Below are 24,731 nucleotides of genomic sequence, written 5' to 3' on the forward strand. Positions count from 1 at the left end.
GAAACATGTTTCTTATGAAATCACTAGTTTAACACAACATTGTAAAGGAACTCTACTTGAATGAAACATGTTTCTGATGAAATCACTAGTTTAAATCACTAGTTTCTTATGAAATGACTATTCAGAAGAAAAGAATATCAAGGGTTAAGGAAGAGCCAGGTGGAGAGACAAAAAAATAACTCAATTAAAAGCCGTGAAAAGAATGTTCTATCAAAGTATAGAAGCCGTGCAACATATAAAAAGAAAAAAATCTATACAAATGGATGTATAAGTGAATTTGACCCTTTGCTATGAAAATGAAAGAAAGATTTATAAGAGGTTTCAGGGAGGACTATTAAATATTAAATATGTAACCATTAAGCAGGTATTAATATTTCAGAAGAGACAAATTCAGTAATAACATTCATATACTGGCTTTTCAAATTTTATATCATTTTCAGATACTATAAAAGTTAAGGTTTTTAATTTTAAAAGTATTATTAATTTTATCTTCATCAGCAGGAATATGATGACTATGTATGTATCAGAATTTCAGTTATACTTTATGGATACATTTTGATACCAAAATATTTTTAACAGAAACTGGCAGGACTTCTACATTAAAATTGATAAACTTGCTCAAAAAATTAAGAGGAATCAAATAACAGAGCATTAAATCATGTTAATGAATTGTCCTAAAAGTTGTCAAATTATTTATAGAATCCTAAGGAAATGGCAACCCACTCCAGTGTTCTTGCCTGGAGAATCCCAGGGAAGGGGGAGCCTGGTGGGCTTCCATCTATGGGGTCACACAGAGTCGGACACGACTGAAGTGACTTAGCAGCAGCAGCAGCAGCAACCATTTTAATTAAAAATCCCCCAATCTCATTTCTTTGTTAAAATGATACACGTTCTATAACTCTGTATGGTGTTTCACAAATTAGGTTTTTTCTAAGATTTTCACCTTTAAAGGTTGCTATGGTTAATGGTTTATGTTCAGTTTTACTTTCCAGCATTTTTATGTTGAATAGAGTAATACAGAAAGGAGATCCAACCAGTCCATCCTAAAGGAAATAGGTCCTGAATATTCTTTGGAAGCACTGATGTTGAAGCTGAAACTCCAATCCTTTGGCCACCTGATGCAAAGAGCCAACTCATTGGAAAAGACCCTAATGCCGGGAAAGATTGAAGGCGGGAGGAGAAGGGGACGACAGAGGATGAGATGGTTGGATGGCATCAGCGACTCAATGGTATTGAGTTTGAGCAAGTTCCGGGAGTTGGTGATGGACAGGGAGGCCTGGTGTGCTAAAGTCCATGGGGTCGCAAAGAGTCGGACACGACTGAGCGACTGAACTGAACAGCTGCTGCTGCTGCTAAGTCGCTTCAGTCGTGTCCAACTCTGTGCGACCCCATAGACGGCAGCCCACCAGGCTCCCCAGTCCATGCGATTTTCTAGCCAAGAGTACTGGAGTGGCTTGCCATTGCCTTCTCCGGAACTGAACTGAGAGTAATACAAATTTTATGTCTTTAATTCTGAGATCTTGATAAAATCATTTCTGTGTTACCACTCTGTAAATTCTTTAGGAGTCACTACATAACCAAGCATGTCATCTGCGTGTGAAGACAGGTCTTCCATTCCAAACACATACATATAATATATAATTCCTTTTTTAAAACCCTCCTGCGCTGGTGAAGAGCTCCAATTTTCTGTTAGACAGAGGTGGGGCGAGCAGACATCTTTGTCTTGTTTCAGATCTTATTGTGAAAGGAAAGCAATTATCAACCTATGTTTTTATTGGTTATCCTCTTGAAAATGCTTTTGAGTTGTGTTCCAAAATGTAAATCACAGGACAAATAAAATCTAATGAGTAATTCTTAATGATACTGCTGTGATTGCCTTTTTTTTGGGGGGGTGGCGGTTCTGGTGATTCCCTCATCCTAACCCCAGCCAGTTAGCCCTCCTTGTGTGATCCCAGAGGGGCAAAAAAAAAAAATTACACAACCTCCAAAATGAGAGACATGGTTTAACAAGATGGGGAAGAAGTCAGGAAAAGCTAAAATCAAAGAGAAATACATTCATCTCAGAGATTTGGCAGCAAATACGCCCTGTGACCTTCCGTTGCTCTAAGACGATGACTTTATAAAGGGTACTCTCCACTGCAAAAAGGGAGTTTTTCAAATACTCCATGTCAGGCATCAGCTCACAGATCCACCCATATGCAAGAGCTGAAGGATCATGGACAATTCAAATCAGTTCAACATCAGGCTTCAAACAAAAAATGCCAGAAGCCCTCAAATCAGAGCTCTTTGCAACAAGCCACTTGAAGAATCAACGTCTAGCATTTCAGGGGCGTGAGTGGCAAGGTTTCCTTGTTTGCCATCTGACTTTGGAAATGGGGGGCAGAGGGAAAAGCAAACACCTCCACGGTAAGGAGTCAGTGGCTTGGACCTAAAATGTGGGAAGTAAAGAATCCAGTGGAAAGCTCTGAAAGCACGAGGGATGGCCATGAAATTACAGACATGTGAGACCCATGGGTGTAGCCCAGCCAAGTTCTGTTGAGAACACCAACTCCCTTCCCCAGGCACCGTTTTTTATCTTTGTTTGCATGCCCAAGGTCTGTCATTGGCTTAGATGGGAGTAGACAACAAGTCCATGCAGTCAAAGCTATGGTTTCTCCAGTAGTCATGTGTGGATATGACAGCCGTATTGTAAAGAAAGCTGAGCGCCAAAGAATTGATGCTTTTGCACTGTGGTGCTGCAGACTCTTGAGAGTCCCTTGGACTGCAAGGAGATCCAACCAGTCCATCCTAAAGGAAATCACTCCTGGGTGTTCATTGGAAGGACTGATGCTGAAGCTCCAATCATTTTGGCCGACTCCTTTGAAAAGACCCTGATGCTGGGAAAGATTGAGGGCGGAAGGAGAAGGGGGCGACGGAGGATGAGATGGTTGGATGGTGTCACTGACTCGATGGACATGAGTTTGAGTGAACGGGTGAAGGACAGGGAAGGCCTGGCTGCAGTCCATGGGGTCACAGAGTCAGACGCGACTCAGCAACTGAACCACAGTCACAAAAACCAGCAAAGAATGTTGATCCAGACGCTGACCATTATTACGGGAGAGTCCAGAGAACCATCTCAGTGTCCCACATTTGAATGGCTGGGGAAATCCAGAAACCTGAGCCCTCCCTGATTTTCTATATACTTTCCCCCTTGACCAATTCTACCTTCACCCTTGAACTGCCCCGGTACCCTGAGATCCTGGATGACGCCAGCCTCTCTCTGACCCCAGGGTTTTTGCATACATTCCTGTCTCTCGACCACCGAGACCTGCTAAACTAACAACCCAACTCGATTCTACGGGGCCCTTGTTCCCATTATCCACGTGTCTGCTGGTGATGAAACCCGTAAAATGAATGACAAACAGCACCAAGCATGTATTTACACTGTGTGATTATCCTTGCGATGAGAAGTGGATTACGTTTCCTCCAAAAAGGATAGAGTTTCTCAGCCTCGCTTGCCATTGCTGATATTTTCTCCGATAATTCTCTGCTTTCAATTTTATTGCATTATAGTTGTTGTACAGTGTTGTGTTAATTCAAGCTGAACAGCAAAGTACTCCTATATATATAAATATATATATATAGACACATTATTTTTTAAATATTCTTTTCCATTATGGTTTATTACACGATATTGAATCGAGTTCCCTGTCCAGTACAGTAGGACCTCGTTGTTTACCCATCCTATATATGACAGTTTGTACCTGCTAAGCTGAAACTGTCTGTCTCTTTCTGTCCCTGCCCACTCCCTCTTCAGAGAAGTTCACCCGTGTCACATTTTTCCATTCGACGCATAAGCGATATCATATGATATCTGTCTTTCTCTGTCTGACTGGCTTCACTCAGTACGATAATCTTTTGATCCACCGATGTTGTCACAAACGGTATTTATTTCATTGCTTTTCGTGGCCGAGTAGAGATCCTGTCTGTACTTGTACTGTGTCTTCTTTATGGGTCGGATACTTATTCTTGTGAGAACGACCTCGTGTTCAGAGGCATCTGTGGCTTAGATGTCGTGAGTAAATCCCACTCACAGCCATCCAAACTGCCCTAAGACAAGGTCAAGTGTCCTCTGGGAGCAAAATCACCATTGGATGACAGCCACTGGTCTAAGGTACGAAACTATTTTGTTCCATGTTCTAGTTTCAGAGCGTTGTTTCACAGAGAACCCCTAGGAAGACTGATGACATTTGGGCATGCAAATGAATCAATCGACGCTAACAGTGGGTTAATTTCAGATTGGATGATAACTGGTGGAATATTTTACGAGGCACGACGCAAATCAGCAAGTCTGATTTATAGATTGCTACCAGAGAGTTGGACTGTGAAGAAAGCTGATCGCCAAAGAATTGATGCTTTTGAACTGTGGTGCTGGAGAAGACTCTTGAGAGTCCCTTGGACTGCAAGGAGATCCAACCAGTCCATTCTAGAGGAGATCAATCCTGGGTGTTCATTGGAAGCACTGATGCTAAAGCTGACACTCCAATACTTTGGCAACGTCATGCAAAGAGTTGACTCACTGGAAAAGACTCTGATGCTGGGAGGGATTGGGGGCGGGAGGAGACAGGGACGACAGAGAATGAGATGGCTGGATGGCATCACCGACTCTGTGGACATGAGTTTGGGTGAACTCCGGGAGTTGGTGTTGGACAGCGAGGCCTGGCGTGCTGTGATTCATGGGGTCGCAAAGAGTCGGACACGACTGAGCGACTGAACTGAACTGAACTGAACCAAGGTCTGAGCACTTGGGTGAGTTTGAAGAAGAGATAAAAAACACTTAAGAGTCTGGTTTCTTTCCCCCTACGACCTCTGTGCTTGTCAGTATAATCCTGCTTTTATAAATATAGGGCTTCCCTGGTGGCTCAGCTGGTAAAGAATCTGCCTGCAGTGCAGGAGATCCCGGTTTGAATCCAGGGCCAGGAAGATCTGCTGAAGAAGGGATACATTACCCATTGTACTGTTCTTCGGCTTCCCTGGTGACTCAGCTACTGAAGAATCTGCCTGAAATGCAGGAGACCTGGGTTCCATCCCTGGGTTGGGAAGATCCCTCTGACAAGGGAACGGCTACACACTTCAGTGTTGTGGCCTGGAGAGTTCCATGGACTGTGTGGTCCACAGGGTTGGAGAGTCAGACATGACTGAGTGACTTTCACTGGTAGTTCAGATGGAAAAGAATCTGCCTGAAATGCGGGAGACCTGGGTTCCATCCCTGGGTCAGGAAGATTCCCTGGAGAAGAAAATGACAATCCACTGCAGTATTCTTGCACAGAGAATCCCTATGGACAGAGGACCCTGGCGGGCTACATTCCATGGGGTCGCGAAAGAGTCGAACACCACTGAGTGACCAACACACACAATACTGAGAATATCTATTTATCTATTTACCTATCCATCCATCTCTGTATTTCTGTATCTCTGTCTACAATCCATGGGGTCTCAGAGTCAGACAGCACTGAGTAACCAACACCTTCACTTCACTTGCAGTGTGACTTCAGCCTGCAGCATGGAGAAACTAGCGGATCCTGGGAAAAACGATGAGGTACCACTGGGGTGCAGTCAGTGCGAAGCCAAGTGCAATCCCATCTCTGTTTCCTTGTTGGGAACAAGATCGTGGATCCTGCATGTCAATTTTGTTTTCCTCGCCTTTTAAGCAAGGGGTATGCCTTCCCCACCTAGTTCAGCACACATCATGCAAAATCTCTCGTGAATGACACAGCGGAAACACACAAGTGACGAACACCCTCAGACATAACCCTCCAGACTCAGTTAAGAGCGCAGGCGGAGTTAGAGACAGTCCACCTGTAAAGGTAGGTACCTGGAGGAGGAGATGGCAACCGGCTCCAGGATTCTTGCCAGGAGAACCCCGTGGACAGAGCAGCCTGGCGGGCGGCAGTCCCTGGGGTCGCAAAGAGTTGGACATGACTGAGCGACTGAACAGAATTGATAATTCAGTAATCTTTTTTTTTAAATGTACACAGATCATATGTTAGGATTTTCTTTCAAACTCCAAACCCATTTAATTTCTAAATATCAACATGTCACCATTCAGCACTACAGGCAAAATCCACAGCACATTTACAGTATGTGAACCGTTAGGCGGCTACTTACCAAACCATGAGGCTGGTATATTACACTTATTCCAAAAGTCAGTAACAACAGCAAACAATAACTACAGAGTCCATGTCTGTGAGGGGTACGTGTGTGTCTGTGTGTGTGTCTGTGTCTCTGTGTGTGGTGTGATTATGTGTGAAGGCTGTCTCTATGCATAAGTGGAGTGGGTGATGAAATGTGCTGTCTGTGTATGCATGTTGTGTGTGTAGATGTATTCATATGTGAGTGCTATATATATATACACCCATATATATATATATACACCCATATATAAATATGCACCTAAGAGACATTACTTTGTCAACCAAGGTCCGTCTACTCAAGGCAATGGTTTTTCCCGTGGTCATGTATGGATGTGAGAGTTGGACTGTGAAGAAAGCTGATCGCCGAAGAATCGATGCTTTTGAACTGTGGTGTTGGAGAAGACTCTTGAGAGTCCCTTATACTGCAAGGAGATCCAACCAGTCCATTCTAGAGGAGATCAATCCTGGATGTTCATTGGAGGGACTGATGCTAAAGCTGAAGCTGCAATACTTTGGCCACCTCATGTGACGAGTTGACTCACCGGAAAAGACTCTGATGCTGGGAAAGGTTGGGGGCGGGAGGAGAAGGGGACGACCGAGAATGAGATGGCTGGATGGCATCATCGACTCTGTGGACATGAGTTTGAGTGTACTCCGGGAGTTGGTGATAGACAGGGAGGCCTGGCGTGCTGTGATTCATGGGGTCGCAGAGAGTCGGACACGACTGAGCGACTGAACTGAACTGATATATACACTCATATACATATATATATATATATATATTTACACAAATAGTCCTGCTCACTTTAAAATCACCCCAGGGTGGAGGGTGGACTGGGAATTTGGGGTGAGCAGATATAAACTACTACATATAGGACAGGTGAACAGCATGATCCTACTGTAGAGCACAGGGAACGTTATTCAACATTCTCTGATGAACCAATCCTGGAAAAGAATACGAAAACATCATGGATGTATACCTGAGTCGCGAAGCCATACAGGAGGAATTTAACAGAACAGTGTAAATCAAGCATGGGCTTTCCTCATAGCTCAGTTGGTATATACTAAATTAACTATACGTCAGTATAGTGAATATTTTTATCATGAACGCATGATACGTAAGGGTTTTCTTTCAAAACGTTGCCCAATTTTGTTTTTAAACATTGACACTTCACTGCCAAACGGTGAAGGGTCAATGTTTAAAAACAGTATGTGAACCATTGAAGTGAAGTGAAGTTGCTCAGTCATGTCCGACTCATGGCGACCCTGTGGACTGCAGCCTATCAGGCTCCTCCATCCGTGGGATTTTACAGGCAAGAGTACTGGAGTGGGTTGCCATTTCCTTCTCCAGGGGATCTTCCCGACTCAGGGATCAAACCCGGGTCTCCTGCATTGCAGACAGATGCTCTACCGTCTGAGCCACCAGGGAAGTCATTAGGGTGAACCATTAGGGTGCTACTCACCGAACCATGAGGCTGGTATATTACACGTATTCCAACATTCGCCCCCTACAGCGAACAATATCTACAGAGTCCATGTGTCTGAGGGGTGCAGACGTGTGTGTGTGCTGTGACTGTGGGTGAGGGCTGCCTTTGTGATTGAGGGGAATGGGTGTTATGAACATGGTGTGTGTATGGATGTGGTATGTATATATGTATTTGTGAGTGAGTGCTGTGTGTATGTATACACACACATATATTTGTCTGAGTGTGTGTGTGTATACACTTTGAACGGAAAAAGTGAAAGTGAAAGTTGCTCAGTTGTGTCCAGTTCTTTTCGACCTCATGGACTACATAGTCCATGGAATTCTCCAGGCCAGAATGCTGGAGTGGGTAGCCGTTCCCTTCTCCAGGGGATCTTCCCAACCCAGGGATCAAACCCAGGTCTCCTGCATTGCAGGTGGATTCTTTCCCAGCTGAGCCACCAGGGAAGCCCAAGAATACTGGAGTGGGTAGCCTATCCTTTCTCCAGCAGATCTTCCCCAACCCAGGAATCAAACCAGGGTCTCCGACACTGCAGGAGGATTCTTTACCAACTGAGCTACCAGGGAAGCCTGACTCACTTTAAAATCTACACAGGGAAGATGGGAGCCATGGACTGTCAACATGTGCAAGCTATTGCATAGGATGGCTCAACAAGACGGCCCTGCTGTAAAACACTGGAAACTGTACTTCACATACTGTGAGAAAATAAAATGGAAAAGAAGAGAAAAAAAGAAAATGCACACATCCCTATAATCGAATCACTTGGCTGTAAAGCAGAAACTAACGCGCCACCGTAAATCAACTACACTTCAGGAAAACGAATTAATTTGAAAAGCGATTCAGTATTTTTCAGAAGCTACATAGATCTCCATTTTAGATTTCAAAATTGCTAACATTTACTGTAAAAGTCACCCCTTGAAGCAGCTTTCATGACTGCTCATTTCTTTCCTACTTATCCTTAAGCAGCTTGAACGCATTCTTGGAATGGCAAGTACTGACACGTTTCTACAAATACGCATTTCGAGAAAGAAACCTTATATTTCATGATATATGTCTATGCACAGCTGAGTCGCTCTGCTGTGTACCTAAAGCAATCATAAGATGGTTAAGTGGCTGTACTCTGATGGAAAATAAAAAGTGAAAAGAAAAAACACGCATTAAATGTAAAAGAAAGAAAAGCAAAGCTACTCCAGAGCTGTGAAATCTGTTACCGTGTTTGTCACCCCCACTGAGGGCTTCATACAGAATTGCATACAGAAAAATACACATGCAGCGTATTTCTGTAAGCCAACTTTGTGCTCAGTCAGTCATGTCCAACTCCTGTGACCCCAGGGACCGCAGCCCGCCAGGCTGCTCTGTCCATGGGGATCCCCCGGCAAGAATACAGGAGCAGGTGACCGTCTCCTCCACCAGGTACCTACCTGCAGGTTGGACCATCTCTAACTACACACACCCTCTTAACTTTGTCTCGAGGGTTATATCTGAGGATATTTATCTCTTGCGTGTTTCCTTCCTCATCTTCTCTGACTTGCATTCTGAAAGCCTTTCTGAGAAAAAAAAAAAAAAAACCCATAGGAAGGCCTCCAGAACCGTGTTTGGCCCGGGAGTGTTTACTTGGTGACAAAAGAGTTAGGACAAGTAAAGAAAAAGCATCCATAAATACAGGATGATGGATGACAGACCACCTGGATAGACCCAGAGCTCCCGTCTCCCTTTTGTGTATTTCTGGGGGACCCGCACTGTTGTTTGGAAACTAGACACATGTGGGCTTCCCTGATGGCTCAGCGGGTGAAGAGTCTGCCTGCAATGCAGGAGACACAGGAGACCCGGGTTCTATCCCTGAGTGAGAAAGATCCCCTGGAGGAGGAAATGGCAACCCACTCCAGTATTTTGGCCTGGAGAATCCCATGGACAGAGGAGCCTGGTGGGCTTCAGTCCGTGGAGTTGCAAAGAGTCAGAGAGCACCGAGCAACGAAGCAGACAGGCAGACACTTGTGAGCCACATGAACGGTGGGTGAGGTGCAAATATCAACTTCTATCATGAAGATGGACGTGAGCAGAAAGAACTTCATGCGTCGAACCAAACAGAACTGACAGATGGAGTGTGGGAATGGACAAGAGTTGTTGCTCAGTTGTGTCTGACTCTGTGACTCCATGGACTGCAGCACCCCCGGCCTCCCTGTCCATCACCAACTCCCGCAGCTTCCTTGAACTCACATCCATCGAGTCGGTGATGCCAGCCACCCATCTCATCCTCTGCAATCCCCTTCAAGGTAGGGATGGAAACAAAATTGCTAGATATCTCTGCTTCTTGACCTAGAAGAATAATGTGTGTGTGTGGGGGCGGGGGGAGCGGAAATCAGATTAGCAAAACCAAATCGCTTTAGAGCATTTAATCAACGTTATTTTACAAATGTCTGCAAGTGTCTGTCTCGGTTTTTTAGGACCTTAACTCACAGCCTAGTATGTATGTGTGTGTTCACAGAAAACCTGGAATACAGAATAATATGCTTAAACTGGGTGTCACAAGGGAGTCAAACTGTGAAGCAAAAAACAGTGCATTCCAAAAGTCTCGCGTTAAGACTGTGTATGAGCATGTCTAAAGCAGAGGAAATGGGCACTTCCCTGGCGATCCAGTGGTTAAGACTCTGTGGTCCTATGTAGGGGGCACCAGCTTGACTCCTGGTCAGGGAACTCAGATCTCGCACGCTGCCAAGGACAGTCAAGAGATTAAAAATACATAAATAGCAAAAGGACCTAAAACCCCTCTATGCGCCCCTTCGTCTTCCCTGCTCTAAAATTCCTGGCATCCACGGGTCTGTTTACTGTCATCAGTTTTTTGCCTTTTGAGGCTGGCTTCTCATACTCAGTTGTACGCATTTAAGATTTCTTCATGTCTGTTCATGGCTTGATAGCACATTTCTCTTGAGCAAAGAGTCACATCCCACTGGGTGGATGGACCACTGCTTATCCATCCACTTACAGAGGGCCATTCTTGATTGCTCCCAAGTTTTCCAGTTGTTGCTGTTGCTTTAATTAACTTTTTAATTGAAGGATAACTGCATTCCAGATTTTTCTTCTTTTCTGTCAAACCCCAGCATGAATCAGCCATAGGTAAGCATATATCCCCTCCCTTGTGAACCTCCCTCCCATCTCCTGCCCCAACGCAGCCGTCTAGGTTGACACAGAGCCCCTGCTTGAGTTTTCTGAGACATACAGCAAATTCCCATTGGTTCTTTATGTGACATATGGTGATGCAAGTTTCCATGTTACTCTTTCCATACATCCCACCCTCTCCTCCCCTCTCCCCATGTCCATAAGTCTAGTATCTAAATCTGTTTCTCCATTGTTGGCCTGTAAATAAACTGTTCAGTACCATTTTTCTAGATTCCAAAATATATGCATTAGAATACGATATTTATCTTTCTGACTTCACTCTGCGTGATAGGCTCTAGCTTCACCCACCTATTAGAAATGACATAAATGTGCTCCTTTTTATGACGAGTTGACTCACTGGAAAAGACTCTGATGCTGGGAAAGGTTGGGGGTGGGAGGAGACGGGGACGACCGAGAATGAGATGGCTGGATGGCATCACCGACTCTGTGGACATGAGTTTGAGTGAACTCCGGGAGTTGGTGATGGACAAAGAGGCCTGGCGTGCTGTGATTCATGGGGTCGCAGAGAGTCGGACACGACTGAGCGACTGAACTGAACTGAACTGAATATTCCATTGGACTTCCCTGGTGGCTCAGACAGTAAAGCGTCTGCCTACAATGCGGTAGACCGGGGTTCGATTCCTGGGTTGGGAAGATTCCCTGGAGAAGGGAATAGCAACCCACTCCTGTACTCTTGCCTGGAAAATCCCATGGACAGGGGAGCCTTGTAGGCTACAGTCCATGGGGTCGCAAAGAGTCAGACACGATATGTACCACAAGGTCTTTATCCATTCATGTGTCAATGGATATCTAGGTTGCTTCCCTGTTCTAGCTATCGTACACAGTGCTGCAATGACCAAGGGGAGACATGTGTCTTTTTTGGTTTTGGCATACGCCTAGGAGTGAGGTTGCTGAGGCACAGGGTGGTTTTATTCTTTGTCACTCCAAAGTTTTAGCAGTTATGAATGAAAGCAGTGATAAGCATTGGTGGGGTGGGTTTACCTGTGGACCTAAGTGTTCAATTCATCTGCAAAAACTCTAAGGATTCTTGAATCTTCTTACTTTTCAAAAACAATTTTTATTGGAGTATAGTTGCTTTACAATGCTGTGAATGGTTTCTGCTGTCCAGCAAAGTGAATCAGCTGTAGGTATACAAGTATCCCCTCTTTTTGAATTCCATTCCCATTTAGGTCACCACCCAGTACTGCGTAAAGTTTCTTGTGCTGTAAGGCGGTTTTCATTAGCCATCTATTTTACACATAGTCTCGTAGTGTATATGTCAATCCCAACCTCTCACTTCATCCCACCCGCCTTTTACTAAAATCGTTTGGTAGCTCAGACAGTAAAGTGTCTGCCTGCAATGAAGAAGACCCAGGTTCGATCCCTGGGTTAGGAAGATCCCCTGGAGAAGGAAATGGTAACCCACTCTGGTAACCCACTCCAGTACTCTTGCCTGGAAAATCCCATGGACCGAAGAGCCTGGTGGGCTACAGTCCGTGGGGTCACAAAGAGTCGGACACGACTGAGGGACGTCACTTCACTTCATTTTGTCTCCATAACTACGTTCCCTACACCAGTGTCCCTATCTCTGCCTTCCAAATCGGTCCATCTGGTACCATTTTTCTAAATTCCACATATATGTGTAAATACAGGCTATTTTTTCTCGGACTTAACTAGTCTGTGCTATTTTGTCTTGGATGTGTCTTTTGTAACCATCAGAAAACCTGGCCTCTTTAAAAGGCAGTCTGTGGAGAGACGCATGGTGTAGCCTACAGAGCAAAATGTTAATTGTAGGACCTAGGTGGTAGCTGCTGCTGCTGCTGCTGCTAAGTCACTTCAGTCGTGTCCGACTCTGTGTGACCCCATAGACGGAAGCCCACCAGGCTCCCCCGTCCCTGGGATTCTCCAGGCAAGAACACTGGAATAGGTTGCCATTTCCTTCTCCAATGTGTGAAAGTGAAAAGTGAAAGTGAAGTTGCTCAGTCGTGTCCAAACCTTAGCGACCCCACAGACTGCAGCCCACCAGGCTCCTCCATCCATGGGATTTTCAAGGCAAGAGTACTGGAGTGGCTTGCCACTGCCTTCTCTGAGGTGGTAGCTATATGAATGTAAGTCATACAATTCTTTGATTTTCTCTAGTTATGTTTGAAAAGCTTCGTAACAAATGTTGGGGGAGAAGTGAAAAAAATAACAAAAATAAATAAATTTGAAAAACAGACTAAGGGGTTGGATGTGAACAGATGTTCAGTTCTGTCACTCAGTCGCGTCCGACTCTTTGCGACCCCATGCACCACAGCAAGCCAGGTCTCCCTGTCCACCGCCAACGCCTGGAGTTCACCCAAACTTAAATCCACTGAGTCGGTGATGCCATCCAACCATCTCATTCTCTGTTGTCCCCTTCTGCTCACGCCTTCAATCTTTCCCAGCATCAGGGTCTTTTCTAATGAGTCAGCTCTTCACATCAGGTGACCAAAGTATTGGAGTTTCAGCTTCAACATCAGTCCTTCCAATGAACACCCAGGACTGATCTCCTTCAGGATGGACTGGTTGGATCTCCTTGTAGTCCAAGGGACTGTCAAGAGTCTTCTCAAACACCACAGATCAAAAGCATCAATTCTTCAGCACTCAGCTTTCTTTATAGTCCAATTCTCACATCCATACGTGACCACTGGAAAAACCATAGTCTTGACCAGATGGTCCTTTGTTGACAAAGTAATGTCTCTGCTTTTTACTATGCTGTCTAGGTTGGTCATAACTTTCCTTCCAAGATGTAAGTGGGTTCAATAATTTTCCAGTGCTTAAAACGTGTTGTCTGACGTGTCTGATTATGTCAAGAACTATTTTACTTCATGACTGCAAATGGGAGAAAATAGCATATTCCTCTGACGATCACGGAGTCCCAGAATCATCCCTTGGAAACCCATCCCATGAAGAAGTGGGAGCTTCATTTATGCACTGACTTCCCTGGTGGTCGAGTGGCTAAGACTCTGCGCTCCATGTGCAGAGGGTCTGGGTTCAATCCCTGGGCAGGGAACTAGATTCCGCAAGTCATAACTAAAGAGTCCCTGGGCTATAGCTAAGAGCAGGTGCAGTCCAAAAAAATTAAGCATCTCACATGGAGACTCATCCTCTAAGTCCTTTCTCTACAAAGAAATGTCATCTTTTAACGTTGGCATTCAGTCTCTAAGTCATGTCCAACTCTTTGCGACCCCATAGACTGCAGCACACCAGGCCTCCCTGTTCGTAATCAGCTCCCAGAGCTTGCTCAAACTCATGTCCATCGAGTCAGGGATGCCACCCGATCACCTCATCCTCTGTCGTCCCCTTCTTTGGTCTTCGATCTTTCCCAGCATCATGGTCCTTTCCAATGAGTCAGCTCAGGCAATGGGTACCACCTTTATTTTTCAACTTGTAGCATCTTCTCTAGGTACCACCCATACGCAAGTCTTCAGAGTCAAGGGACAGAGTCAAATTACCTGCTATCATATGGAAAACACTGACTATGATTTCTTGCCACAGACACTGCCTAAAGTCCAGGCTACACTGCGTTTCTCTGCTCATCTTATACCCGCTTGACCACCGACCACCAAGAGTGAATAACACCTTTGGTATGTTGGGTCTACCAAAGGGGATCTGAAAACACTTGAGAAGGAAGGTGCTTTGTGGAAAGGGAGGGAATTTAGAATTTTTACACGTTTTAAAATCATTTCTTAGCTCTTGTGCTTTCTCACTTTATTTTTTTGTTTTTCATCGGGGTAACAGTTGATTTGGGCTTCCATGGTGGCTCCGTGGTAAAGAATCCAGATACTAATATAGGATACATGGGTTAGATCCCTGGGTCCGAAGAGACCCTGGAGAAAGAAACGGCATCCCTCTCCAGTATTCCTGCCCGGACAATCCCATAGACTGAGGAGCCTGGTGAACTACACTCAACGGGGTCGCAAAGAGTTGGACATGACTTAGCACACACAAAATTTAAACAATCTTCCATTCAGTTAAAAACAACAGAGAAGAAAATAAGGTTTAAAAATAAGAGAGAAGAAACATAATGCTTAGTTGGAGAAATCTCTCTTCCATAGCATTCAGCGTACTGACTACAGAATTCAATTTGTGGGTTTTCACGGCCTCCCTTCTTATCTTTAAGGTTGTGCCATAATACGCTTCCTCCAGGAAGCGCTCCAGGCTATGTCCAAGACCAACTCAGATGTGGTTTCTAGCTGTTCTCAAATGTGTCATTTGTCTTAAAAGCAGCACAAGAGGAACTCCGGGTTTTTTTTTTTTTAGTTTCTCTTTAGTTTCTTTAGTTTCTCTTCCCTTCTATCAAGAGCTCTTAATGCCCTATGCATCACTCTGACAATGTTATAAACCTTCTGAAATCAAGTAACACCTGGCTGTACAGTGTACATGCTACTTGAACCACTGAATCACATAAAACAAGGGTCCCCAATTTCCATGCCATTGACTGGTACCTCCAGTCAGATCAGGAGCAGCATATTCCATTAAGAATAAAGTGCCCGATAAACAGAACGTGCTCAAATCACCAGGGTACTACCACCGACCCCTGGTCCTTAGAAACGTTATCATCCAAAAAAAGAGTCGCTGGGGCCAAAAAGCTTGGGGTCTGCTGACGTAAGAGGCAAAAGTGATGTACGGGGAAAACCAGTAAAGGGAAAGAAAGAAGCACAGAAGGACGGGGTCAAACAGGAGGACGTAACCGAACTCGCATTACTCTGGGATATAGCGACAGGTTTGCCTGTATCTGTTGACTCGCTAAGGCTAATGAACAAAACCCATGTACGTTATCGATTGGTGGGTGCGTTCTTCTTTTAAATCTCCTGATCTCTAACCTTTGGGCACATTAATCATAAACCCAGAGTTTCGACTGCAGCAAATATCACATGTGTTTACCATACGTGCATTTGGGTTTATTCTCTGAGCAGTCTGGGTGAAAAAAAAAAACAAGAAAACAAACAAAAAAAAACCATAGGCAAGTAAAAAAAATGAGAATGTGCACAAAACCATTGCTGAATCTGCCATCTATTTCTCTTTTGAGAGGAATGCTTTCTCTTGTGACTGCAAACCCTTTGCAGATCCACTGGTAACAGATTCCCTAATTACAGCAATGAAACCAGAAACGGAAAGGTTTCAGAAATAAGCCAGGCAAGATTCCAGCATGCCCTAACGGGGACCTGTGTCCTGGAGCTCAAAGGTCAAGAAGCAGAGAATAACTGTTCTGAAGCAGAAAGTTCAGTTCAGTTCAGTTCAGTCGCTCAGTCGTGTCCGACTCTTAGCGACCCCATGAACCACAGCACGCCAGGCCTCCCTGTCCATCACCAACTCCCGGAGTTCACTCAAACTCATGTACACAGAGTCGGTGATGCCATCCAGCCACCTCATTCTCTGTCATCCCCGTCTCCTCCTACCCCCAATCGCTCCCAGCATCAGTGTCTTTTCCAGTAAGTCAACTCATCGCATGAGGTGGCCAAAGTATTGCAGTTTCAGCTTTAGCATCAGTCCTTCCAATGAACACCCAGGATTGATCTCCCTTAGAATGGACTGGTTGGATCTCTTTGTAGTCCAAGGGACCCTCAAGAGTCTTCTCCAGCACCACAGTTCAAAAGCATCAATTCTTCGGCGATCAGCTTTCTTCACAGTCCAACTCTCACATCCATACGTGACCACTGGAAAAACCATAGCCTTGACTAGACGGACCTTGGTTGGCAAAGGAACGTCTCTGCTTTTTAATATGCTATCTAGGCTGGTCATAACTTTCCTTCCAAGGAGTAAGCGTCTTTTAATTTCATGGCTGCAATCAGCATCCGCAGTGATTTTGGAGCCCAAAAAGGAACACTAAAAGCTTTCACTCAATTGGAGGAAAGGGCCGATATCCACACTCTCATCTGCCAAGCCACATGGGGACTAGCGCAGCCCCAAGGAACAGACCAAGAGCCATTGAGGAGTTACAGCAATGTCTCTATCAGCAAAGAGGCGGCAGAGGATGAGATGGTTAGATAGCATCACCGACTCCATGCACATAAGTTTTAGCAAAGTCAGGGAGACAGTGAAAGACAGGGAAGCCTGGTGGGCTGCAGTCCATGGGGTTGCAAAGAGTCGGACACGAATGAGGGACTGAACAACAGCAAGAAATATCAGAGCATCGGAGAAGATGCTCTTTAACGCCGGGGTTCTATAGAGGCAAGAAGAGACAGATGGGCAAAGATCCCCTGGAGAAGGAAATGGCAACCCACTCCAGTATCCTTGCCTGGAGAATCCCATGGACCGAGGAGCCTGCAGGCTACACTCCATGGGGTCTCCCTTAGTTTGACACGACTGCACTGACTTAGCACGCATGCACACTCCTGTAAAATAAAAAAGGAAATAAAATGCACATGACCTTGGAGGTGTTTGTGAGACCCACCCAAGAGAAACGGAATTCATTTCCTTGGCAAGCCCACATTCAATTACTGAGGCCTCTAGCATGCTTAGTTAAAATCAAAATATATAAAGTCAAAATATATAATATATATTTTAAAGTCAAAATATGATATATTATATACCTATGCCTGCCTGACATATTATATATATATATATATATATATGCCTGATATATTTCATATATATATATGTTGCAATTCTAGATTATTTCCTAAAACCAGTTGTGGAAAAATAACACAATATTGGATTCTTAAAAGATTAAAGTATCTATTGACTCCATATTGGCACAAGTAAATCGATAAATAAATAAACAGGGGGAAAAGGACATATCTTTCATGCAAAAAACTTTCCAATGATGTAGACGGAGAACAGAAGGAGAGCAGTGAGTCCCATTCCTGAAGCCAGGAACACACAGAATTGGCTTCTTTCAAAGATCTCGGTAGGCAAACGGGGAAAGTCCCTCCGTGGTGGAGGACCCCAGGAAGACGACCTTGGCCGGGCGATGAAGGTCACGCCATCGGCCATGACGGCACTGCCCTCTGGCCACCATGTGAGCAGGCGGGCACTGCACCTCTGTGGGTTTCAGCTCCACACCCACAACTCCAGTCGAAGTGCCACACAAACCCTGAGGCAGGAACATTCTACACGATATCTGATCAGTCCTCCTCCAAAACCGTCACGGTCCCACAAGACAAGCAAAGGAAGAAAAGATGGTCATAGACAAAAGCTGCCCAAGGAGCTATAATGAATAAAGTCATTAGATCATGGGATCCTGGATCAGACCCACACGAAGGATGAACCCTAAGGCAACCTGGAAACTGTGTGATCTGGGGTTAGTTAACACTGCACACGGACAGGTCCCTTATTTGTATCAGATGTGCCTTAGTAACTAAGAGGCTAATGAGAAGGGGATCCAGGGTGGGATACGGACCCCACGAGATTCCAAGGAGACTGGATGTCCCCTCCAACAATTTGTAAAGTGGAAACTAAACCAGGACTTTCCTGGCAGTCCAGTGGTTGGGACGTCCCCTTCTGGTGCAAGGGATACAGGTTCGAGCCCTGGCTGGGAAGCTAAGATCCCACCTGGCTTGCAGACAAAAATAAAAAGCAAAAACAAAAACAAAATAGAAGGAAAATTGCAGCAAATTCAGTAAAAGCTTTAAAGATGGTCACCATCAAAAAAAAAAAAAAAAAACTCTATAAAAAAAAAATAAAACTAGAGTTAGAAGTACAGTCTAAAAGCAGTTTTTGATAATATTTTCTCAAGAATGTAAATCTTACATACTGTGTTCTCAAGGGAGTAATTCACATACATATAAACTTAAAAGAAAGACATTAAAATGTACATTTCAATTTATATATATTCCTTTTATACTTTAAACTTGAGTAAAAATATCTAAAAATGCAAAGTAGTAGAAAAACCTTTTAATTAAAAGAAATAAGTACTTGATTTTAGACTTACTAGGTATTATAGAAAAAAGAAAGCCTGGGGTGATTTACAATTCAATAAGTCCCAAATTCGGAAAGAATTTAAAAACGTCTCAGATTTATAACATCTAGTATCATCACAAAGAACTGTCTCACTGGAAAAGACCCTGATGCTGGGAAAGATAGAGGGTGGGAGGAGAAGGGGAAGATAGAGGATGAGATGGCTGGATAGTATCACCCACTCTATGGACATGAGTTTGAGCAAGCTCTGGGAGTTGCTGATGGACAGGGAGGCCTCGCGTGCTGCAGTCCACGGGGTCGCAAAGAGTCAGACACAACTGAGCACCTGAACTGAACAGAGGATCATATCACGGTCCTTTTGAAGGACCTGGCTCTGAACCGGATACTAAGGGTTAATTCAAGTTGGGACATCTTTCATTCTCAAAAAAATACATATGATATGATAAACAGATAGATTTGAACAGTCTACTGATGTCCGAGCTACTGTAGATGTTCACAGAGTTGAACTTCTTCTTTTAAACCAAAGAATCTTCAATTAGTTTGCATTTTCATTTCCCCTGTGTTTCTTCTCCCCTGTCTCATAACTACAGATTTAAAGCTTCAGAGACTTAAAACCGCTCTTGGCAAAGAGCGTGTAGGAAGGAATAGTTTCAGAAGGATATTTGTGACTTTTATTTATTACATGTACCCTGGCGGCTCAGGGATAAAGAATCGGCCTGCAGTGCAGAACTCGGTTCAGTCCCCGGGAGGGGAAGAACCCCTGGAGGAGGGCATGGCAACCCACTCCTGTATTCTTTCCTGGGAAATCCCATGGACAGAGGAGCCTGACGGGCTATGGCCCATGGGGTTGCAGAGTTGGACACAACTGAGCAACCAAAACTTTGACTCCCTGTATCCACTGATAGAACTAATTATTGAGACAAATCCCAACATTCAGCTCTTGTTTATAAGCAGAGATAAAAAAAAAATCAAATCACGTGCACACATTCCCATCTGGGTCACTAGCACGTGTCAATACCTTTTAAGCCACAATCTCCCATTTTCCCTGACTCATGCCATCAATGTTAAAACCAAGCTGAAGCTGTAATGTAATGGAAAGCTCTTAACAAGACTTGAAAGTGAAAGTCACTCAGTCGTGTCTGACTCTTTGTGACCCCATGGACTATACAGACCATGGAATTCTCCAGGCCAGAATACTGGAGTGGGTAGCCTTTCCCTTCTCCATGGGATCTTCCCACCCCAAGGATTGAACCCAGGTCTCCTGCATTGCAGGAGGATTGTTTACCAACTGAGTCACCAGAGAAGACCTAGCATCTGTAAAGTCTCTTCCTAAACAACTGGCAAGGGCTTCCCAGGGGGCGATAGTGGCCAAAGCAGGAGATGGATTCAATCCAAGGGTCGGGAAGATCCCCTGGAGAAGGGAATGACAACCCACTCCAGTGTTCTTGCCTGAAAAATCCCATGGACAGAGGAGCCTGGCGGGCTACAGTCCATGGGGTCTCACAGAGTCAGATATGACTAAACAGCAAAAGCAACCCAACTGGCCAAAATACAACACACACCATCTCTCCCTGCAACATTTGACCACCTTATCTATAACCTTAAGTATAATTTTTTCTCTTCATTAGGGACATTTCTTCCTTGCTACTGTAGTTATCAGAGTCAGGGAAACTAAACATCAAATCACACAATACTTTCCTTCACACATGCAAATATTAAAATGAAGGTACCCCAGTACACTGGTCAGGGGTGACTGCAGGTATAAGCCTTATCTGTGAGTCTGTGAATCATTTCAACCTACAGTAAGTACAGTAAAGCTTCTTGCACGCTTTCTAATTTCTGCTGCTACTGTTTAGTCACTTCAGTCATATCTGAGTTTTGCGACCCCATGGACCTCTGTCCATGGGATTTCCCAGGCAAGAATACTGGAGCGGGTTGCCATTTCTTTTTAAACATCTGCGTTTTCAGAAAGCATCACTTTCATCTCGCAAACCATCCAAAGCCCGCAGATAACCTGCAACATGAAAGGTTCTCTCTTTCATTCAATCCAGAGAACCAATCCCTGACAGATGTTGACACCAGTCGCCACGTCCTCGATTCTTGCCATCAATAACCTAGTTTTAAAGATCAACCCATCTCCTTAAGTGGGTCTTAATCTCTAAGTGGCTTTTGGGAACAGAAAAAGAAAATTGATCCTGTGATGAAAGAGGTGTGCTCTTTAACGAGGGAGTGGCCGAGAGAATCATTTAATAATTCAGATCAGGAATTCCAGAACACACCGATCACCAGAGGGGAGGGGGCGCTGGGAGAAGATGGTGAATTTTACATGATGGCAGCAGCATAGCGCAGAACAAACTCATATCACATCTTGAGAATGTTGAAAAGCAAATATTCTGTTATTCTACGACATCTGAAAAGTAAAATGAAGGTATATAATCGAACAGAAAGAGACTCACAGATTCAGAGGACAAACCGGCGGTTGCCACTGGGCAGGAAGGGAACAATGGTGCTGGGAAGTAAGTACAAACTACTACGTGTAAAATCAATGAGACACAAGTTTGTGTAATGCAATCCCGAAGAATTGATGCTTTTGAACTGTGGTGTTGGAGAAGACTCTTGAGAGTTCCTTGAACTGCAAGGAGATCCAACCAGTCCATTCTAAAGGAGATCAGTCCTGGGTGTTCATTGGAAGGACTGATGCTAAAGCTGAAGCTCCAATACTTTGGCCACCTCATTGGAAGAGTTGACTCACTGGAAAAGACTCTGATGCTGGGAGGGATTGGGGTCAAGAGGAGAAGGGGATGACAGAGGATGAGATGGTTGGATGGCATCACCCACTCGATGGACATGAGTTTGAGCCAACTAGTGAATGACGGGGAAGCCTGGCATGCTGTAGTCCGTGGTGGGGCAAAGAGTCGGACACAACTGTACAATTGAACAACATTAGACAACATACAGAATATAACCAATATTTTATAACATTGAATGGAGTATAAATTATAAAATACCGAGTCATTACATTGTACACCTGAAACCAATATACGTTGTAACTCAAATATATTTCGATACAAAATGAGGACATAAGCAACCAATCGGGCATGAAGCATCCTAGCCTTTCACCTCCCTACCTGCTTGGGCCTGCCCACATCAGGTTTCCGGATCCATCCTTCTGGAATGTTCCCTCCACCTCCTGCCCTCCCCGCTTGCTGGGCACCGAGCAGGATACAGACCTCTGTCTACCAACGGTCTGTTCCACAGTCTCTGTGCCAGCCGCTGCACGGCCCCGCTCTCAGGGAAAGATGTGAGAAAGCACAGGCAATCAGAAGAATACTCCTCCAAAGGTCCCACCAGCCCAGCCTCCTGCATCTCAACCAAGAGTCCCCAGCACCCTGAGCTTCTCAGGCAGGCATGCAAAGGTCCCGCCTGTGTGAGCTCCCTGCTTCATAGGAGCATCCAGCCCACTGAACTCAGCGACATCACCCTGCAGCTGTCTCTTTCAGCCTTTATCTTTTTTATTTTTTCCTTTGCCTGGATCACACAACACATGGCATCTCAGTTCCCCAAGCAGGCATGGAAGTCTCGCCTCCTGCAGGGGAAGTGCTGGACCACGGGACCATCGGGCAAGTCTCCCATCCTGTATCTTCACCCCCTCGCTTCAGTTCATCCAACAAACCTGCTCTAACCTTCTGCGCCTGGAAGAACCCTGCGCCTTTCACACCCTTCCTTCCTCCGACCCACAGTTACAGATGGTCCCACCCGTGTGCTGCTATTTACAAAGCACAATTCCTTGAGCAGTCTCTTCTGTTGGTTTTCTCAACTCTATGGAGGCCTCTTCAAAGAACGTTTAGCCCCAACAAATCAAGGTCACCGTGACCTTCAAGCTACAGTCACAGCGGTCAGTCACCTGCGATCTCCGAATCATTACTCTCAACTGCTGCACTGAGCACAGGCAATTCCTAATCCCCCCCTGCCCCGAAACACTGCGTGCATTGCATGCCTGCTGCAACACGTCTCCTGTTTCAACAGCCACTGGCAGGTTCCTTGCAGCATGGAGCCAGAGGTTTGAGTGTGGACACTGATAGCTTGCAGTGAAGGTGATGATCTCTAGAAGAAGATTTAGCTTCGGGACAAACCAGGTACCAGGCTTGACTACTCAAGAGCTTTTGTGTAGCAGAGTTTTATTAAAGTTTAAAAAGGGACAGACAAAGCTTCTGACATCAACATCAGAAGGGGAAATCTTGTATTTTCTTAGTCTTAACCCCGTTGTTAGTCTTAGCAAGGGAGCTATATACTTTTTTAATTGGTTATTACAGTATATCAAAAGAATGTCTCAAGGTTGTAAAGATCTTACTAGAACCACTCCCACCATTTATATTTTAAGATGAGAGGATTCAGTTCAGTTCAGTTCAGTTCAGTTGCGTCCGACTCTGCGACCCCATGGATCACAGCACGCCAGGCCTCCCTGTCCATCACCAACTCCCCGAGTTCACTCAAACTCTTGTCCATCAGGTCGGTGATGCCATCCAGCCATCTCATCCTCTGTCGTCCCCATCTCCTCCCACCTCCAATCCTTCCTAGCATCAGACTCTTTTCCAGTGAGTCAACTCATCGCATTAGGTGGCCAAAGGATTGGAGTTTCAGCTTTAGCATCAGTCCTTCCAATGAACACCCAGGACTGATCTCCCTTAGAATGGACTGTTTGGATCTCCTTGCAGTCCAAGGGACTCTCAAGAGTCTTCTCCAGCACCACAGTTCAAAAGCATCAATTCTTTGGCGCTCAGCTTTCTTCACAGTCCAACTCTCACATCCATACATGACCACAGGAAAAACCATAGCCTTGACTAGATGGACCTTGGTTGGCCAAGTAATGTCTCTGCTTTTTAATATACTATCAAGGTTGGTCATAACTTTCCTTCCAAGGAGTAAGCATCTTTTAATTTCCTGGCTGCAATCAGCATCTGCAGTGATTTTGGAGCCCAAAAAAATAGTCTGACACTGTTTCCACTGTTTCCCCATTTATTTCCCATGAAGTGATGAGAGGATTAGAACTAACAATAAAAAGATCTTACCAGGCCTACTCCATAATATACATTTTAAGATGACAGGATTAGTCGGAAGGTTCTCAAGAAGGAGAAATTGTCCTCAAGCAGGATACCTTGCTGTTACATAATCCTTAGTACAGAGGTGAAACTGACTTGGCTTGTTCTGTAATTACCAGCTTAAAGATAAATATGTTTTATGTGACTAAAACTAGAAAGAAAGTGAAAGTGAAAGACACTCATCCGTGTCCAGCTCTCACGACCCCAAGGACTATAGAGCCCATGGAATTCTCCAGGCCAGAATACTGGAGTGGGTAGCCTTTCCCTTCTCCAGGGGATCTTCCTAACCCAGGGATCGAATCCAGGTCTTCTGCATTGCAGGTGAATTCTTTACCAGCTGAGCCTCAAGGGAAGTGACTTAGATAAGGAATGTTGAAGAAATCCTTTGTCCTTTCCTGCTCCTTGAGGATTCCAGACCCCTTATCTCCTCCTTGAGAGTCCCAGATCCCTCTCTCCTCCTTGGGGACTCCGGACGTCTTATCAACCTGCCTCGAAATTAACTCTCTCAACATGACACATCCCACATCTGAGCAGAAGCTTGAAGGATGACTGCCAATTTGCACAGTGTGGTCAGCCTGGTCTCCTGGGCCCCCTCGGCTTCGATTCCAGAATGAGGATGACGTGGCCGGAAAGCACGGCAGAAACCAGCTTGCCGCCGGAAGGAAGAGAAACCACTCCTGCTGGAAATAATTGGCATGATGGCTCTGGATTCCAGAAGTTTTACTCCTTCTCTGTCTCTCTCTTCCTCTGCTTCTTTCCTCTGCTTCCTCCTTATTTTTCGGTGACCACACCTGCTTCTCTACACACATTTCTTTCTCTTGAAACTCTGACTCTGTCTCATAACTTTAAAATGCCTCTAATTTCTCAGGTCTCCTGAATGGGCATCTCCAGGCCACACTCTCCATTTCCAGCCAACAACTCCAGAGCTACCAATC

At 44.9% G+C, this 24,731-nt stretch overlaps 1 protein-coding gene across 3 annotated transcripts in view; it reads right to left on the reverse strand.

The window, feature by feature from the left end:
* The window catches only part of LOC148773208 (neuroligin-4, X-linked), a 306,595-nt gene that overhangs the window by 236,732 nt on the left and 45,132 nt on the right, over positions 1 to 24,731 (reverse strand). The window contains exon 2 of one of the 3 annotated variants that reach the window (XM_088833549.1): positions 9,107 to 9,118. The exons of the other annotated variants lie outside the window; for them this stretch is intronic. Within the exon in view, the coding sequence (XP_088689675.1) occupies positions 9,107 to 9,118 (12 nt within the window). The remainder of the gene's footprint in view (positions 1 to 9,106; positions 9,119 to 24,731) is intronic. 3 annotated transcript variants of the gene reach the window in all.

Source organism: Moschus berezovskii, chromosome X (assembly GCF_049115385.1).
Source record: "Moschus berezovskii isolate FMDL1 chromosome X, NW_MosBer_1.0, whole genome shotgun sequence".
Taxonomy (NCBI): domain Eukaryota; kingdom Metazoa; phylum Chordata; class Mammalia; order Artiodactyla; family Moschidae; genus Moschus; species Moschus berezovskii.